Source organism: Callospermophilus lateralis, chromosome 12, assembly GCF_048772815.1.
Source record: "Callospermophilus lateralis isolate mCalLat2 chromosome 12, mCalLat2.hap1, whole genome shotgun sequence".
NCBI lineage: Eukaryota > Metazoa > Chordata > Mammalia > Rodentia > Sciuridae > Callospermophilus > Callospermophilus lateralis.
Window position 1 is genome coordinate 108,372,440 of NC_135316.1, and position 19,649 is coordinate 108,392,088.

The window sequence follows — 19,649 nt, forward strand, 5'->3', positions numbered from 1 at the left end:
CCTATGGTCTTAGCTACAGATTCAATTTTCTTAAATAAAAACATTATCCTTTTATTGCCATTATGATGGGTCTTGGAGGTTTTGTCATCCTTCCCTAATTTAATAGACCCTGTTGAAGGACAGCCTGAAGTCTTCAGCTCCCCAGTGACACAATCTGTACATTGTGACAAAAACAGACATCAGTGTCTACTGTCCCAGGTGAGGGTAGACTTGTCCTGTCCTCAATTGGGTTCACACATGACCCACCGGCGCTACCCACTTTTTGCGCATGCGTGTATTCCTATGCGTGCCACTTACTCTTCATGTGCTCACGAGTTTGGAGTCAGCTAGAGGAGCTTCAGTACCACGTAAATCAGAAGGCCTCTTGTCCCCATGGGTCTCACACGGATCTTACAACTAGCCAGAACTTTCCTAACTTTATTTAATTTGAGCCTAATAGCAATTCCACGCAGAAAGGAAAGCAGGCAGTTTATGTAGTTCTGACCCCAGTTCAGATACGAGGAAACTGAGTCTCCAAGGTCCCTTGTCCTGGGGACCAGCATACTGACCCAAGCAGTAAGTGCAGTTGAGATGCACTTTTGTGGGAAGGCCACTTTGTCAAGGCCAACATGTGACTCTTCCTATGCTGTGTTCTTTCCTCTGCATTTAACTCGATATGTAATACAAACAACACAAGACCCTCACCAGAGGCCAATTCTGAAGTCATTCCATTCAAATTCCAGAACTTGAAAGGCCTGGGTCCATTGCAGTTCTGCTTTGACTGGAGCACCTGTGCATTGCCCGCTTACCTGGACGGCCTCCCCGTGGGTCTGGTTCGTGCTTACTGTCCCAGGAGGGAAACCCACGGGGCTACTTCCCTGTGCAGGCTGACCCCATCAGGACCCTCCCTAGCCCAGCTGCCAGCCGGGAATACGGAGCATTTGTACACTTCTTCCCAGATGTATTTTGGAAAGGAGAGGAGGAGAGAAGACAGACCAGGAGTCGGGGGGAGAGGAGAGGAAGACTGCAATCACGTGATGTTGGATATCAACTGTCATTCAGAGCCAAGACCTACACGCTACCCTGGCTGCCTAGAGCAAGCAAGTGGGGGAGGCGATCCACAGTGGAGATGCACCAGGTTAGGGCCGTGGTCCCTGCTGAGTGGAGGCATTTGGAACCAGTCTCACTGCACTGTGTGGTTGGCTCTGTAGCTCCCAGCACCAGCGCTGCTCACTGCCAGTTCCCAGGACTCCCAGATGCCAGGTGAGGCGGTGCTCTCTTCCCTGCTCGCTCTCCCCGAAGCCCCAGGACCTTCCTTAGCCTCCTCCACATCTAGCCAAGGACGGACTCCCCTCCAGCACCAGGGCTTCTCCAGAAGGTCCCTGTCTGTGGGGTTGCCGGCCATCTTTCTACCCACGGAGACGGAAGGACGCGGCACAGACTCTTGCCTATCTTTATGAATAGGAAGCTACCAACAATATTCCACCTTTTATATAGATACATAAATATCTCAGAAATTATAAAATCTGGTATAATTCACAAGAAAAACCTAACTGGTAATATCTAGAGACTTTTTTGGAGCTGAGAATCTGACATAAATTTTGTTTCTAATTGTATTAACGCATTACTTCCATGATTAAAAACAATTTTAAAATGTATAATTGCTCCATAAATATACCTTAACTGTAGGTTATTGTATTAGACCAAATTAAACATTTTAAGCATTTTTGGAAAAGAAAACATAGATCACATTGTTTTGCTCCAAAGCACTTTGCCTTCCGACAGCTCATTTCCATTCCATCCTCCACGCATCCAGCCTTTACCTCTCCATGGCCCCCTTAGGCCTCTTTCACAGGGTGGGAACGGGGAACCACAGGTCTTAGTCAACTCCAGGAACCACTGTTCTTATACCCAAAACTGTTGTTTCCACTGTATTTTTATTTTTTAAAAAAGTAAAGAAAGTCAGAGGCCGTGGTGGCGAGGAGGGCATCCTGCTGTTCTCCTACCATGTGGGCACTGGAACGGTGCGTTTCAGAGCAGGTGGACCAGGAGGGCTATGTCCTGATTGGCAAGAGGAAACTTGGCTAGCTCGGGAGAAATGGAAGTTTCTTGAGATGATTTGAATAGAATCTAGAGCTGTTTTCTGTCCCACCAGATATATTTTTCTTTATGACACAGTCCATGAATCACTTCATTTGTGGAAAAATGATCCAAATACTTTGAATTAAGTCATAGTTTGGAAACAGTTAAGCCGCTATTTGTTAACATCTACTGTTTGTTTTATCATCGTCGTCATCAGATCTTATTTATCTACATAGACATATTTTTAATTCAAGGCTATTTCAAGTGCTTTGAGAGTCTTCCCTCTGGATCCCTGGTCTTTAATCCGGGGCTTTCTGCTCCTCCCGCCCCGAGCAGCAGGAAGGTGCTCAGCAAGCTCCGGGTTGCATGTGGAGCATGCTTGTTGTGCATGTTATGTCATTTATGTAAAATGAAAACCTTTGAGACTCATTCTTAGTGGAAAAATAAGTGGTATAATCTGATTTTCACACATTTTCTGTGCATCGACTGGTTATAGGACGGTTTCTGCTGTGTGGTTATTTGAGTGCTATATTCATTTTCCAGCCATCTGGAGGGATGACGGATAGAGAAACAAATCTGTCGGAGCGGGTTCCCGCGCTGCCAGGGGTGCCGCTCAGAACACGGCTGCGAGCGAGCGCAGGGGGAGGTGCGGGTAGCTCAGATGGGGAAGGAGAGTCAGGGGGACACTTGCCATTGAGGTGACAAGTGGGTTCCTACCACTCCCTGGGGAGGGAGCTGTGGACAGGCAAAGGGACATCCTGTGCAGCCCCTGTGAGGCAGGTGCCCCTGACATCTGCCAGAGGTGGCAGAGGGACAGTTCAGAGTCCATCCTGGATATCATGATTGTCACTGAAGGATGAGTCAGACCCAGGGATGCTCCTGAGGACACACTTGGAGTAAGAGATGAAAGCAGGCCTTCTGCACCCCAGCGGCCCCCATGGTCGATCCCCGTGTGCAGCCGCACAGCGTGAGAGACGGACCTAAAGAGGCAACCACAGGCACTCACCGCTACCAGCCCGCGTTTTAATGAGATCCACTTTTCCTATGTGTGTTGGTTCACTAATGACGATCATCATCGTCACTGTCTTCCTGTACTCTCATGGGAAGGTCTAGATTTCATTAAGCGTCAAGGTAAAATACACCATCTTTAAAGGATTTGCTCGCACGGTGCTGAGAAGTACAAGATTAACATTTTACCATAACCTTAAATAAAATCAGCTGGACGAAGGATTTATTATTTCATTAGTCTAAAGTAGTACAGTAGAGAAAAGATAATAAAAGTAGCAGCAAAAGCTGCTGCAGTTTTAACCATCCCTGCTCTTCTGCACCTTCTGAGAGCAGACACTTGTGTTGGGGCCCTGGCTCTTATTAGTACAATAAATTTATTTTATTACTCCAGGAGCACTCCATAAATCAACTGTAATAAAGCCAGAAAATAGCCCATGAAATCATCCTTTCCCTCATATTCCTTCTTTTTCTGGAAATATCAATGTCAAAAAAGTAAACATTAGGGGTGTAAGGGTATCCCGTGAAACAATGTATATTCTAACTGAAATTGCCATGTATGCATATATTTTAATTTCTTTTCTTGCTTATACTGAACACATACCATGCACAGATATATCAACACATTTTTTTAGAAAAACGGTATTTATTCTTAATAAGAAATTTTAAAAATAGAAAAAAATTAAAGAAGGAAACACAAACTTCCCAGAACTAAACTACCGAAGGATGTTTGGTGTGTTTGCTCCTTAGCTTTTAAAAATCATATTACATGCATGTAACCCCTACCACATCTCTCTCCCTTTTCACCCAGAGCTTTGTGAGGACAGATCTCATACATTTTCATGTGTGTGCGCATGTCCTTCTCTGTCACGACCCCTGGAGTCTGGCACATGTTAGACGTCACCCAGTACTTGTTGAATGAATGCATGCATGAGCAAACCTCCTGCCTGGGATCACACTTTCCCTTTGGAAATGAAGGCATCTGCAGTCAAGTTTGGGTGACGTGTGACAGTTTCTTCCTCTAAAGTAACTTTGTAGCTTTCATCTCAGCTTCATTATGCAGAAGGCTTAGAATACTATCTGGCACTAAGTAATTGCCAAATAAAAACTGTGGCACTGCGTAATCCAAGTTTCATCTCTTAGAAACCCATCTAATCTCTTCTCCTCCAGACTCACCGACTGATCCAGCAGCATTTATTGAGTGCCTTTATGTTTCTGAAGTTACACTTTGTGATTATGATGCCTTACAGCCTAGTGGGGCGTGGGGGGAAGGGGAAATAAGCAAACCCAGATGAGGATCCACACCGACAGGGAAGCAGCAGGGACACATGGTGGCAGATCAATTTAGATTGGTGCTGGGACAGGGGAGGAGCAGGGTGTGCTGATACCTGAAATGCAGGCATTCACAGGGAACTGGGTGGCTGCAGCCCAGAGAACCTGGTGTGGTGGGAAGAACAATGCTGGAGAGCAGGGATTCTCAGCCCTTGTTTTTCTACTAATTGTCCTGCAAAGGAGAAAAATTAATGAGAGACTTACTAAAGAATTTAGTTCTGGGGAGGCAAAATTACCTTGGCTATTACAATAATTGATCTTTCAAACATCCATCCTACTGGGCAGCAAGCAGCTCTTCACAACTCAAAAATGCTATTCCTCTTATGCCCATCAATCCTATCCCCTCTGTACTTTCCCCAATTCCAGGTTTATTTTTTACAAGTGTTTTTGATCCCCTCTTATGCTGTAAAAGTCTTATAATAGCTCAGGTATCTTGCCCATCAAGACCCGTTCATCCACTGGGGCAGAAGCACCATGAGAATATGTTAGGGGCAGCAGGGGACCTGGTGAGACCAAGTTCCCTTTGCAGTTCCCTGGGGAGCTACGGAGGAGCTTAAGAGAAGACAGCGCAGGACCTGGTTTATGCTTTGAACAGGCTGATATTTAAATAAGAATTAGGCCAGGAAGCCAGTTGGCAGACTGCAAGAGAGAGCAGAGGTGGGGAGAGCAGAGGTGGCAGTGGAGGCAGGGAGGGGAGGGGACAGCATTGCTGGTGACCATTAGTAAGCACAAGTGTTAAAATTCAGTGACTGGAACAGCAGAGTCTCTTTTCAAACCAAAATGTTAGTGCAGGTTAGGAATATACTCAAGCTTTTCTTAACAAAAAGGAATTTGCTGAAAAAAATCACGTGGAAATTCTGAATGATGGAAAAGACTCAGCCTTTCCAGGATGGAAAGCGAAAGAGAGCTCACCAAGATGGATGGCGTGTTTCAAATCAAACGCAGTCGCACCACCAGACGCGGGTTTGGAAAATCAGCAAATCATTTAAGGAATTCTGAGTATCTAAAAATGTTCCTGAGGACAAGCCATGGAAGTCAGATACCAGGGCGAAGTGCCACAGGCCTTCTGGTTTAGAAGGAAAGCAAACATGGAAAGCCAAGCCACCAGAGCACGGTGGGTGCCAGGGCAGGAGGAGACCTGGGTGCAGACACTGGCCCCGTGAGCAGGCGGCTGCACTTATGTTATCCGCCCTAATCCCCTGTTAGGGGGATTAGGGCGGATAACGTAAGTACCCTTCCACAGGTCAGGTAGTAATTATTGACATTATTGGGGCCATTTGGTTGGAGATAAAGATTAAGAGTGCCCTGTAAATGAATCCTATAGTTAGTTCATCACATGCATCATCCCCTGACTCTGAAGCTCATGGTCCCGTTGAGGTGCAGCTTTGGTTTGCTTTTTACAATGTGTCTTTGGGAACCGGGAGTTTTTAACACTCTTGACCACCATCGATATGATTCCCATAATTAATGAGGTAATATAGAATGGCACAGTGACTGATTCAACAAGCTCAAAAGAGTGCTTTTTACTCATCCCTGCCTGCTGTGCAGGCCACACTGTTCGAGGTGAGAGTAATTAATTTTTCCGAACCTATAATTATATGTAATTCAAGCCAAACCACTTTCTTCAAATACCAGAAGATACAGTACTCTATGAGATGTGTGTGGCTGTAATTATCTTCTCTGTGTTGAAGTTAAACTTCAAGAATAGTCTATTTATAACAAAAAGAACTTTCATTTTAGTATAAATGTATCCTTTGAGGATGTTTAAAAGTACATTCAGACATTTCAGAACCAGGCTGCACAAACATTTCCTTTTCCTAGGTTTTCAGAGCTACCATGAAAATGTGACCTGCTGTGATCACAGCAAAATGGACGGGGCAGTGGGCACCCCTGGAAATTCAGTGAACGGAGGCCTCGGGTGGGGGGGATGGGAACGCGGCTTAGAGAGGAGAGTCTTGGTTGAATGGATGCTTTACCCGGCTCTTGCAATGGTGCACCATGTTCTGCTCGCCCCTGGGTTCCTAGAGGCTGGCACGGCCAGACGTTTGAATTATGAATGAATGAATTAATGGATGGATGTACGGATGTACAGTGGAGAGATGAAGGATGACAGATGGACAAATGTGAGACCAGGAAAATCAGGAAAAGCCTCAGTAAATGCACCCGTGCGAGGAAGGGCCAGGAATGGCTGGATCTTGGGCAGAGTTCTGTGCGTGGAACACTCAGCCACGCTGGGTTTTGTGGTGTGCTTGTCTTGGGAAGAGATGACCTGACAGGCACAGAAGCTGCTTGTGTGGTAAAAATGGAAGGAACAGTGCTTGAAAGAGCACAGTGGCATCTCAGATCAGCAGGAAGGAAACGGCTCTGGGAGAAAACTCACGGCGCTGGAAGGGAGAGTGCACTGTTCAGCAGCTTCTCAGAGGCTGGGAGCAGATTTCCACGGGCAGGGCACTTTGAGAGGTGCAGGGGCATCCTTCTGGAATGCTAATGCTGCAGCGAGAGGTTGACCACTTTGATGCAGCTGTGACCCGGTGTGTCCTGTCACACTCAAAGCATTTGCCACAGGGATGCTCAGGTTTGCAGAGTAAGGGAGATATTTAGATGAATTTCTGACTAGTAATAATGAAAATAAAGTGTTTTGTTTGCAGCAAAAAAACAGTATTCACAATGAGATGATTCTCATTAAAATCCAATCTATATTAATAGTACATTCCAATAGTGCAAGCACCCAGGGAGGCCATCTAACGTAACTCCACCCCGGTGTGAAGCCAGGGCCAGCACTCCGCTGCACCTGGTGTAGGCCCTGGATCACTGCAGGAGGAGCCCTCCACTGTGTTCCGCTGCAAGACTGAGCAGGAATCTGAATGACAGAAAGTGGACCAGAGGGATCTCCTCTTCAGAGATCTGTGAAGACCGTGTTACAGAGGCCTCTAAGGGCTGACCTCAGAAGCATGCCTTGTAGCCTGCAGGCCACACACAATCATCACAATTTCTAGAAGATTAGTAAATTGGGGACATTATTCAAGGTGAGTCAAAGGATGGGTGAACAATAGAGAATGAGTTAAGTTCTGGACTTGGGTTTACAATAATCCTATAGGCCAGACGTACTAGAAATTTGAAATTATGAAATGTGAAATTAATACCTTTAATTGTTGAATCACATTAGATGCATTTTAATAAAATTAGTCAAACAGTTTTAGACTATTTAAAGTGATTAAGATTTATTTTAAATGAACAACTTTTTAAATATCTGAGCTCATGCGATATAGCTAGTGTCTACTAGAATAACTCTTTTTGAAATTCTTCCTTCTCCATCTTATTAATACATTTATTTTAATTTATTTCACTTTGATATATCTAAATTGTGACCTTTATGTTTTCAACATTGTCCTTTGGCATAAATATCTCATATTTAAGTTGAAGAGTATAACAGGTATACAGGTAATGACAACACCAAGATCTGGTGATACTACAGAAATATATACAAGGTACATTAATGACCCAAATAAAATGGATTTATTGTTACAAGGTACAAACGGAGCTGAGAGTCCACTAAGTCATGTGGGCTTTAAAGGATGAACAGGGGCTTACCCACTAGACAGGAGCAGAGAGAGGAACTAAAGGAAAGAGAAATGGTATATGTGGATCCAGAGGAAAAAAACAGATTCCCGTGTGATGAATTCTGAGCATAGGTGAGCCCAGGTGTACTCGGTAAGTTCTAGATAGCTGCTGTACAGCATTGTGCACTTAAAAAGTTTGTGAAGAGGGTAGATCTCATGTTAAGTATACTTGCACAGTTAAAAGAAAGAAAAAGGGTAGGAGAGAGAGAAAGAGGGATGAAGGGAAAGGAGAGGGGAGGAGAATGAAAGGTGGGCCTCAAAAGGACCATAGCATAGAGAGTCTAATAGCTATGTCAAAGGTGTCTGAACAGAATCCTAAAATTCATAACAAATCATTTTGAAATTCTTCCTTCTCCATCTAATTAAGACATTTATTTTAATTTCTTTCACTTTAACATATCTAAATGTTAGGAACATAGAAATAACATAATGAGGTTAATATTTAGAAAGGTCACCCTAAAGATAGTTTAAGGTGGAATCCGTAAAGCCCTAAAGCAATTCCAGGAGCTGGGAATATCAATAGAATTATGACTTAATGGGGCCCAAAGGAAAGGTGCCGACAGACTGGTTCGACACTCCGGGTCCTGGCTGAGTGCTGAGTGGCAATGTCTCCACTAGCCTCTCCACTAGAAAAGGAGCCGCGGGCAGGGATGGGTGGAGAGCTGTGAGGAGAAATGGTGCCTGTAAATATGTTGGGACTGAGGTGCATGAGAGCGTCCAGGGAGATGGTCCTCTCCTCACGGGGGCAGGAATACAGGACAAGAGTCCTATTGGCAGGAAGAGGAAAACACAGGAGGCCCCGGCCGACTTACGCTGAAGTCAGCGTGTGCAGTAGGAGATGAGTGAGTCGCACAGGGCTGGGCCCAGGAATTAGATGGGCCCATAGACTTACGAGTGTTTTGTAGCAGAAGCTTTTAGAATAATGGGCTCATCCAGGGAAGTAAGAGGAGGATCTCATGGAAAACCCTGAAGATGGCTAACATTTCAGTAGGAAGCATAAAAATGTAGGCACCTGGGACAAACGCTGGACACAGGTGGCAGACACAGAGAGGGGACCGGGAGCTTGTCACAGGAGGCGAGCTTCAAGAGAGTGACCCGGCAGCATGGTCTGCAGACTGGAGTCACGGCGTCATCATTTGTCGGAAACAGAATTCTGAGTGGAGTCCCAACCTACTGCATCAGCCTGTACGTAAACAAGATCCTGGGAGGTCACCATGCATGTTGCACTTGGAGACGGTCCAGTATCAAGAATATCCCTGTTTTCCTCTTGGAGTCCTGATGAATCTCCCCTCTGGCCCTGACGTGCGTGCTGTGTGACACCTTCTCTACATCACCTTCCTTCTTCCTTAGCACAGAGGCAGCCAGGTGCCCTCCAAGACCTGAGACTGTCTGGGATGTGGGCACCCTCTTTCTTTGCTCCCCTTTGTGGGTGCTAAGTCCTTTTGTCTCCTCCAAGGGCATAGTTCCTGGGGAGAAATTTTACCATCATTTCAAAATAATTTTTAGTTACTTTTTTCAATCACTTGTGCATAAACTAAAACTCTTTCTGTCCTTTGGGTGCAGCCTTCTGTGGTCGAAGCAGAGCCACATGACCCAAGCTGGCTTCCTCGGCTCACCAACAAGGGAGACAATTACTCATTGTAGTCTTTAGGAACAGCAAGCAACGTGCCAAATGAAGTCAAATGTAGGATACAGATAATATATGTGTCATCATATATCTGGAAGACTTCACGGGTATAACACAATGAGGGCTGACAGTACTGTTCTGTACTAACAATATGTTACATTATTTCTGCATTAGTCATTTTCCCCCAGTTTCATTAAGGCAGAGAAAACTGTGCATCATATAAACTATCAAAGAATAATAGCTGTAATTTTTCTTTGGAAATGCTGTTCAAAAGGTACTGCCAGAAACACACTGTACTCTTAAAAATTGTCCTTAAAAAAAAATTAGAGGAAGAAGTGCTTCGCAGGATCCCTTGATCTCTCTCTGCTAACACAGCCCCCGTCCACCCACACCCTATCAACCCCGCGCCTACATTTGTCTGCTTCCACAGCCTACACCTCCTTAAAATCCCTGAAAACTGTAGCAATAGTTGGAGCTTTGGAAGTCATCAATGACAATTTTGTTTAATCCTTTAAAATCTGTCACTTAAAAAAAAAAAAAGTTCTAATGGTTTCTAATGAAATAGCTATGTCTGTGATTCACAGATGGCTTGCTCTTCCCTGGGTCGAAGCGACATTTACACTTGGATCTCAGATAAGAAGGCTCTGCCCCAGAGTGCACAGTCTTGGTGGAGAGCATCTCCTCCCCTCTTCCCTGGTTGATGAGAAGCATCCTTTCTCATGAGCATGCATCCAAACCCGAACCCTTGGGCTGGTCTGGTTAGGATGACCTTGACGTATGAGATTCCCTGTAGCACCCTAGGACGTGGTCAGAAAGGAGGGCTCACTCTCCTGTGTCTTCATTCATCACAAGCATCAGTGCAAGTACAGGACCAAGTTCAGAAGGGTTTCTGAAAAACAGACTCAAAAATACTCATCAGTTGCTAATTCCTCCTCCTAGGAGAGAAGAAACACCTCGAAGAGCGTCTCCAAATATTTGCCAATCCACAAATTATAGAGTGCAGAATACTATAAAGCAAAGTGGCTCATGGGATATCTGCAACATGAGCTCAACTAGTGGATGAGGATTTTTTAAAAGCCACCTGAATTCAATGGTAGCATCCCCTCTTCACCCAGGAGCCCTTGCTCAGCAGGGCAGATCTGAATGGGCACAAGGACACCTGAACCCTGCAGGAGCTCTGGGCGCAGGGCTGCCCTCCCTGCTGCCCCTCCCTAGCACTCACCTACCTTCCTCCTGCTGATTCCCAGCAGGACCCCGGCTCTATAGCATGTAGATCCACCTGGGACACCACCTGCGTCCACTTCCCAACTTCCCACCACAGATGCCGGGAAAGCTCTGACCCTGTGGGAAAGTCCAGGGCATCTTCTCCACTGGGCCGCCTCCTACCGCAGTTGCCTCCTCTGAACCCCAAACTGGCTCTTTCCTGGAAATGCTCTATTATGCAGTTTCACTTTTTCTCACTTCCTTTTCCTTAGAGGAGGAGGGGCCAGCTGGTGCCCGCTCTGACCTCTGGCTGTGGCGCTGCTGGGCCTTCTTCACACCCCTCTCCTTCTCTCCCCTGCTGCCTACTGCCTTCCATGACCCAGGCTGCGTTGCTGGCACACTTCGGGTCTGGTTAAGAGTTCAGCTTCCCTGTACCTTGTTTTCATCCTAGGTGGTATTGTCAGCCCTCTCTGACTCATCTCATGCAAAACCTTTGTGATTCCTCATCTATTTCCCCCCCTGCCCATCTGAATCCACCCTTCCCGCTCCCCATGCCTGGTGCATTTAAGACACAGGTGCTGATCTTCAGGGCTGTAAATGTATCTAATCTTATTAAGGGGTCTTACACCTGCCTATAATAGGAGAGGTGGGTGATCCCTCACAGATGCTTGGGACACCTGTGGAAGGCAGCAGAGCCCAGCAGAGGAGTGTGGAGCCTGGTGAGGGACAGGAGTGCCCGCTCCACCCTGAGGGCCAGCAGGACCAGCCCGCAGTTTGGACTTCCATGTCCATACCACTCATGGGCCACCTTGTGCCTGGCCACAAGCCTCCTGAAGCTCGGCCCCTGTCCATTCTCCAGAGTCTCAGAACTTTATCTTTTTCTTTTTTTTTTGTAAAATTCAGACCCGATCTTCCTTAAATCTTCCAGCATATCCTGACTGCCCACAAAGAAATTCTCCACATTTTTCCTGGACTGCCGCTAGGGGTGGCCTTGTCCCTCCTTACTGTCCACACAGCCATGCCCAGACCATTGTCCTGCTGAGGTCCTGCCTTCCACATGTTCCTTTCTCTGTGTCACATGCATCTTCTCTGCTTTCCCAAGGTGTCCTGGAGAATTCCCGCTTATTAGCATAGTTCTCTGAGAATCCTAGCTGCCCACATCTTGACCGCGCCCCCTCTGAAATGCTGTGCTGCCTGGACATGATTCAGGCATTGTACTGGGCTTGTATTATGGCTGGAGCTTCTCACTGCCAGCCCTCCTCAAGAAACTGGGAGCTCCCTGAGGGCAAGTCTCCCTCTCCCCTCACCCCCGCTTGGCATCAGGCCTGCACAATGTTTGATCTGAATCTGGTTTGGCTTTCTGAGTGGTTGCTGGAAATGCCCCCTGGAGAAACCTTAGTCATCTTGTCCAGCTGCCCTCCTGCAAGGGTCTCCACTTAACTGAGGAGTGGAGCTGGTTGCCCATCACCTCCTTCCGGTCACTGTGAAATCAATCGTATGGATGTAGCTTACCATGCTGACTTTTAGGAATTCTCTGTTGTAGTTATCTTCATCAATGGTAGTACATTCAGACAAGTTCCGATGCTTCTAGAGCTTTCCATAGAAACCCATTTGATCTTATGCCAGAATTTATTTTTATAACTCGGGGAGAACATGTCCGTCACATAGCATGCAGTGTTGCTGGCTCATGTTTTTGGAGTTTCATATTGGAACCCAGGTTTGTATGCATTTTGCCTGGGGACTCAGTTTCCCACCGTCAGTGATGGGCAGAGTGATATGCTTGCTCCTTCCCTCCACCTGGCCTACAGATCTGTCTGCAGAGTTCACAGCCGGGACCAGCTGTTCTTCCCGTGGACTGCCAAAATAAGTTGATAGTCAGAAAGAAAAGAAAAAAAAAAAGACCATAAATTTTATGGAACATAACTAGGGAGAGAGAATGGCAATCCAAGGAAGAAAAAAGTAACAACACTCATAACCACCCACCTATGCAACAGCCTCCAATTTCAACCAGCTCAAAGAAAACTGAAGGAAGATGCACATTAGTCAACCAGAGTGCTCTGAAATAGGCCAGTAGCGTGCGCTTTCCCCACATATCTACATAATCAGCCAGACCGCATAATGCCAGGCTCAGGCCACGGTCTCTGGCAGTCAGTCCTGCGTATCAAGACTGTGGCCAAGGGGAGTGTGAGATGGACAGGTGGGCTGTGACAGAATGGGTTTGCAGTCAACTGCTTCCCAGCAAAGAGGTTCGTTAAGCATCCCTGGGCACCGCTCTGAAGCCCTCTCAGGACCTGATGGTGTGAAGATGCGTGCACACCTCGGTGTAGTTGTGACACTGGTGCAGCCCAGGCATCAACACAGTGAAGCTCAGATTCTGCTCTAGGGCACACCTTCAGTCTTCTAGCTCTGACCGTGTTTGCCTCAAGTGCGGAGAATGTGCCTGGGAGCCCCTGCAGGCAGGGCCCTTCCCCACTGGGCCGAGTGTCACCAGCCAGCTCCCTGGCACTTGCATTAGATCCCAGGGGCTTTTCTGCCTTTATTCAAGTCGTTCGCCTCAGAGCCCAAGGAGTGCCTGCCAGGAGAGGTACCATTTCCTAGGAAAGAAGCACAGGGCACGAGAAAAGTCTTAAAATTGTGAGCATGTCAACTTTCCATGCTGGGTTATGGGAATTTTCTGTGGCAGTTATCTTCGCTAATGGTGGTATATTCAGGCAAGCTTGGATGCTTCTAGAGCTTTCTGTAGAAACTAATTTGATGTCATGCTGAAATTTATTTTAGAATTCTGGAGGAGCTCGCCCATCACATAACTCCTGTCTGTGCAGATGCCCAGGAGATTGTGCTCAGACAAGACTCTCCAGGGTCTTTTTTTTTTTTTTTTTACTTCTGTGCTGAAATTAATAATTGCAGACATTTAAAGATTCCACTTATTGTAATTCATGGCGTAGTGGGAAAAATAATTGAAATGAAACGATCGAGGTGTCAGATTTAGGTTTAGTTTAGGTCTCTTCATGGTCTGTTCTCCTCTACGCGGCTCAGCCTCCCTGCTTTGGGTGGAGCAGCAAATGGAGAGCAGTCCGGGGTGCTTTTATCTTCAGGCAGAGTCAGGGCCAGCACCAGGCCACCTCATCAGTACCGTGATCGCTCGCCCGCCATCCCTGCCTCTCCATGCTGGTAAGCGTCTCCCACTGCTTGCCTTTCAGGTGGGAGTCCACAAGGTGTTCCTGAAACACGGGCATGCCGACCAGCTCCACAGTCTCTGCCTGCAGCTGCAGAGGAGCATCATAACCTGCCAGAAAGGTAACTGTCACTCCAGCTCCCCAGACCCTTGAGCCGCAGCATTCAAAAGCATTCGGTGCACCCGAGTTTAAACATCAGTCACATCCACACCGCAGCGGGTCACCCTGTCCCCAACAGTACAGTGGGGGCAGGGAGGCACAGTGGCCCAATTGGCCCTCTGGAGGGTTCATAGACGCTGCCGGTGTTCTATTGAGTAGCCTTCGTGTGAAACTTTGTATTCAATTTTCACCCCAATCACAACTGGAGGAGAGATATACACCTGGTTGTTTATCACAGCTGTTCAGGATCAATGACCCTTACAGGAAGCACTAGGCAGTAAGACTGTACCTTGGAATCTTCAGTGAGAAGAACCCTCCGTCTGGCACGTAGCTGCAGAGAAAGGGCCACATTCCCAAGCCATCTCAGTGGGGGTCGCCAGTGTGCCAGTCTGGAGAACTGGGATCAGCCAACCAGCCAGGCCACATTTTCCAAGACTCCACATGAGCCTTGGGGAAATTTTTTACTCATTTTTCCTTTATGAAGGGATAATATCTATAGTGTATCTTCAATAGTCAATAGCATCTATTTTGTTATAGCTTTGGGACACATTCTATTTAGAATTTGTTTTCTAACAAAAGCTAATTGACTATTTAAAAAAACACACATCTTGTATAAAATGTTTAAGTAGAAATTTTTAAAATTTTAATGTGTTTAATAGTTTAATTGCTTAGAGGGGGCAAAGGAGGGAGAAGTTGACCTGTATGCTAGCTTTTGGTATGACTTACAATGAACTTGGTTCTGTGATCATCTGAAACTGGTGTTCTAACACAGAGCCTGGCAGGGTGCCAACCTCAGCTTTACCGTTTAATCCCCCACCCAGCTCCTCTGTGGGAGGTGTCTGGGTCTGATCCTTGAAGACCTTTCCATGGGCCCCAGGGATCTCTGATGATGGGAAGTCCTGCCGTGTGCTGGTCCTTCAACAGGTCCAGTCAAGTAATGATCCAAACCCAAACTCTATCCAGGTTAAAACACCCCCCTTGGCCATTTCAGGCCTGGTGTGTCCAGAATATTCCATGATACCGTGGGTGTGTTCCCACTCCCTGTGCACTTGGTGCCTCTGGATCCCCCCCCAGCTGAGAGGAAGAGAAGGCAGGGGAAGGACAGGTCTTCCCCGGACACAGTGTGACTCCACGCTGCTCTCCCTGCTGAGGCCCGTCATACAGTCAGGAGCACTTCACCATCCTGGGCCACCAGCCCGCAGCCCCTGGGTGCCCAGCAGCCCCCTCTCTCAGCAGCATCTCTTTCTTGAAAACCCCCTTTGTGCCTGAGAAGCATGTGCTCAGACATCTCCACAGTGGCAGCTGACCCTGACCCTTCCTGACCTGCAGCCCACCTCTCTGTCCAGCCTGGGGTAGTGGAAGCCTTCAGTGAGGAGGGGGCTGGTGCTTACCTCAGTTCAGAATGCATCTTCTCTTTGCAGATGATGATCTGCCCTGTGACGACACCCCTCACTGGGGCAGGGCAGGGGCTGGGCCACAGGTCAGTTCTGAAGTCCTCCTTGGCAATCTCCATTGGTGTTATTTGCCCTGCACCAACCCAGATGGTCTCTGAGCCCCTGCAGCTGCTACCTCACTGGGGGTCAGTTAGAAACCTAGCGTCCCAGCCCCACCTGCGTGTGTTGAATGCAAATCTGTATTTGCAGCCACAGCTAGAACCAGGACAGGGAAAGTGCCACTTAATATGTTAAATGAAGCTCAAAGAGGGCGTCCCGAATGCTCAGGAAGTTCTCCTTGAATAACTGGAGGGATTGTGCCCGGTCTTCCCCTGGGACACCCACTAGAAATGCCCCTTCTACTTAGTGCCAAACACAACTGACACAGGGCAGAAGAAATGCAAGAACTCCGATTGTTCTGGTCACCTTTCTAAAGATAGACCTTGAGAGTGGTCTAGAAAATGGTGTCAGGGTAATAAACATAATTCCATGCAGCATAAATGAAATAATGGATATGAAAGCACTTTCAAAATTATGGGCTGCTAAGGCAAAGCATTAATTATTGATTTTTATTTTTACATCTCTTAGAATCTCTTATATTTTTATTTTTACATCCCTCAATATTTTTTGCTGATATTAAGTTTACTCAAAATTTATACAATCTGGAGTCATTTCCAGTTTCTAAGGAGTTCCATTTTTTTTTAATTGCAAGTGTCTGGAGGAAAGAAAGCTATAAATTTTAGTTTTAAATTTAATCATTGTAATTTCAAATTGTTCCTACTGGAAGTTTTCTATGTATGTTCCTCTTATTATGGAAGAAAATGAGTAGAATAAATGAAGTCCTCAACATGGTTGGTCCATAGAGGCAGGATTTAGGAATTGTCAGGAAGACAACATATACCATATTCCATTTGTGGCAAGTTTATTTTCATTAACTGTCTTTTATTAAAGATTCTGACTTTTAGCAACTGGTATAACATTTTTGAAGGGTGTTAGAAGGCCACTAGTTGAAGAGAAAGTGGAGGCCTCTGGATGTGGACAGTTCATTCACAGTGGGATGTGAACCCAGTGGAGAGTTGTACTTCAGGAAATCCAAAGGCGTCTGGCATATCCACGAGCATCTTCCCTTTTATTGCAAGAGATGAGACATCTGGAAGACACTCTCACCTTCACTCTCCAAAAGTCAACCCCCCCCATCTCTTTTTAAATATAATAAGAAAGAGCAGGTGAACAGGTCAAGATAAGGTCTTCCCTCTTCTCTACACCCATGACATGCTTGATACTTTCTATTTCATTTCATGTTACAATCCTGATAGTCTGGTGCACCTTTCACTCTTTAACTGTTTGTTGCTTACATTAGTTCAGCATGAGGGTTTCACAATCCACTTGATGCCGCTGCATTCCTAAGGAACTCAACATTTAATATTGCCACCTGAAAAGAAAGGAAAGATCTACCATGTGGGAGCCCTGTGTCTTCTTTTCCTAACTGGAAGATAGTTAAATTCAGCTTCCACCATCTGAACAAGTGGAAGCATCAAAGCAGAATCCTCAACCGACCCTGTTTGTTGCTTCCTAGCCTGGGAGTGTTTTAAGGTCCTTCATGTTCCGTGAGCATCTGCCTCCCCAGAGGACAACAGGAAGTGTCTGCCGTACACATTGGTTTTCCCTGGAATTAGTGGTCCTCTTTCATCCACAGCTCCTTCAAATCTTAGAAACTGAGAGTCAGAAGGGATGGCAACATAGGAACTGAGAGACTCTGCCTGGAACCACACAGCCTGCCCCTGTGCACGGCCCTCACCTGTCCCTCAGCCCCAAGAGGAAGCCTTTCTTGCTTGTCTTGCCCACACTCAGGGCCTGGGAGCCAGCTCCCTGGGCAGCCCGGTCCCTTTCTACCCTGTGCTTATTGTCAGAAAGTCCTTCCTCCTATTGATTGAAGACGTGCTTCCCGTGACTTTGATGATCTATACCCCTGGAGAGCCACAAATCCCATCTTTGTGACTGCAGCTGAAGGGATGGAGACTGGCCTCAGAGGCAGTCTGCTCTCATTGGTGGTCTTCATCAGCAGGAAATAGTGAAACTAAGGAAATTTCATTATCATTGTGTCCAAAGTGGGCATGATGATTCATGTGACCATTTCTTTTCAGCATTAAATGATGCAATAGATTGCCTGAGACATGTGGGTGCCTCTTAGTAGGGGTCTTTATTTTTATTTTCAATTCTTGGGTGATTTCAAAACATTCTCACTCACTTGTTTCCCCAGTTTTTACACTTTTTTCCCCACCTTCCTTTCTGGATAGCAGGAGAGATGTCCCCTATTTCCACAAAAATCTTTCTAGAAACTTCCCACTGTGTTGATTTCCCCAGGAGTTAAATCAAGGTCCTAGAAACAATATATGCATGATATTTCAAAAACTAACTCCACGCACCTTGATGTTTTTGGAATAATTTGATATCATGGAAGGAAACCAAGACATCCCCACACCGTAGTAGTAGTAGGAGCTGCTCCCACAATGCTCCAGAGTTTGGAGCTGGTTCTTGCCCATTGGCATCCAGCTTGTGTCACCAAAAACAATGTGGGAAAAGCTGTGTTACCTACTTGGTCCGCAGGCCCTCAGTCAGGTCAAAGATGGTTACCTGAGTGCGGTCATCACTGAATTCAGATATCCTTCTTAATACGAGATGGCAATGCTTAGTCAGCTCTTCTCCTGGGTTAAACGTACCTTATTTTGCAGTCGTGATTCTTGTTTGTGTTGTGTCTGGGCTTCCTCCCTCTGGTTCTGTCCGCTGACCCAGGGTTGTGTTCTTTTATGAAGTCATACGAGGGTTTCTAGCACGCCAACACCTGCTTCAGAGAATGAGCATCAAACAGCAAGAAGTCACGTCCATCAAGAGCTTTCTGCAGAACACAGAGGACAGGGCACTGCAAGCCTACGACGCCCTGGTCATTCAGAACGCCTCCGACATCGCCCGGGAGAACGACAGGCTCCGGAAGGAAATGAATGGTCCGTACCATAAAGAGAAGGCCGCCGCCAGGAGCAAGCAAGAGGAAGGAGCCAGAAGGTAAAGGCAGGTAGTCTGCAACTTCAGTGACCTCAGTGATGGACTCACAGGAGTCCTGAGGATGGACACCCCCAGCAATCCCAGAAATGCTTGTCCTGTGCTTTCTTTTCAGGAACTAGATGCTGTAGTCATATGAAATTGTTATTGCTTCCTCTGCTGTGCTTCTGTCGCTAAACTGCCTTGAGGTCTAAGTTTTAAAGCAAAATCGATAGCAAAAACTAATAGCTGGATTTTTTTTATTTTTAGACACACATATATACATACACACACATATATGTACATTTATATATGTATGTATATATATGGCAGTGTGTGTGTATATATATATATATAGAAAGCTGATAGAAATTTTTGGAAATTTTAGCAAACAATTGAGATACCACTCTAAAAACATAAAATTAGTGAACTCAGTAAATAGCTATACATATTATATTTTCCTGTGTAAACGATCATATTTTCTTGGCCAATAAAGAAAGCTTTAGAAAAAAAGCTTTTCATTTAAAAGTTTACTTGGGACACTGAGCCTGGAATAGAAACACAAACAGAGCCAGGACTCTTCATGATTGTTCCCTCCATGTGGGTGACAGCACACCTGAGAACCACAGCACGCCTCAGGGAGGGCAGAAAGGAATGACTTTCCAATTCGTGGTCAGAGGTGTTCATTTTTCCAGGGGAACTTGGTGATATCTCCTTTCTCTCTGAAAGCAGCCCTCCTTTGCCATGACTGCCTATGTCAAGTGATTTTTTGTTAAAGAGGAGATGGCAATGTGTCTCTTGCTAATTAGCCTCAAATATCTCCATGATTAAATACTGAAAAAATTCCCTTTGTATGGAAAACTGTAATTAAACGTTACAGGGAAAACAAATTATCCACTGAGTGCCACACTGTCATCTCCAGCGACTTCATTTTCTACATGGGCGGCTGGCTCTGCCTGGTGGAAGATTCCAGCCCTGTTGGTGTTCCGCCACAGAA

At 46.1% G+C, this 19,649-nt stretch overlaps 1 protein-coding gene across 1 annotated transcript in view; it reads left to right on the forward strand.

Annotated features, from left to right (window-relative positions):
* Positions 1-19,649, forward strand: part of Myo16 (myosin XVI) — a 393,713-nt gene that overhangs the window by 305,464 nt on the left and 68,600 nt on the right. The window contains exons 28-29 of the mRNA XM_076872404.2: positions 14,049-14,145; positions 18,430-18,676. Of these exons, the coding sequence (XP_076728519.2) occupies positions 14,049-14,145; positions 18,430-18,676 (344 nt within the window). The remainder of the gene's footprint in view (positions 1-14,048; positions 14,146-18,429; positions 18,677-19,649) is intronic.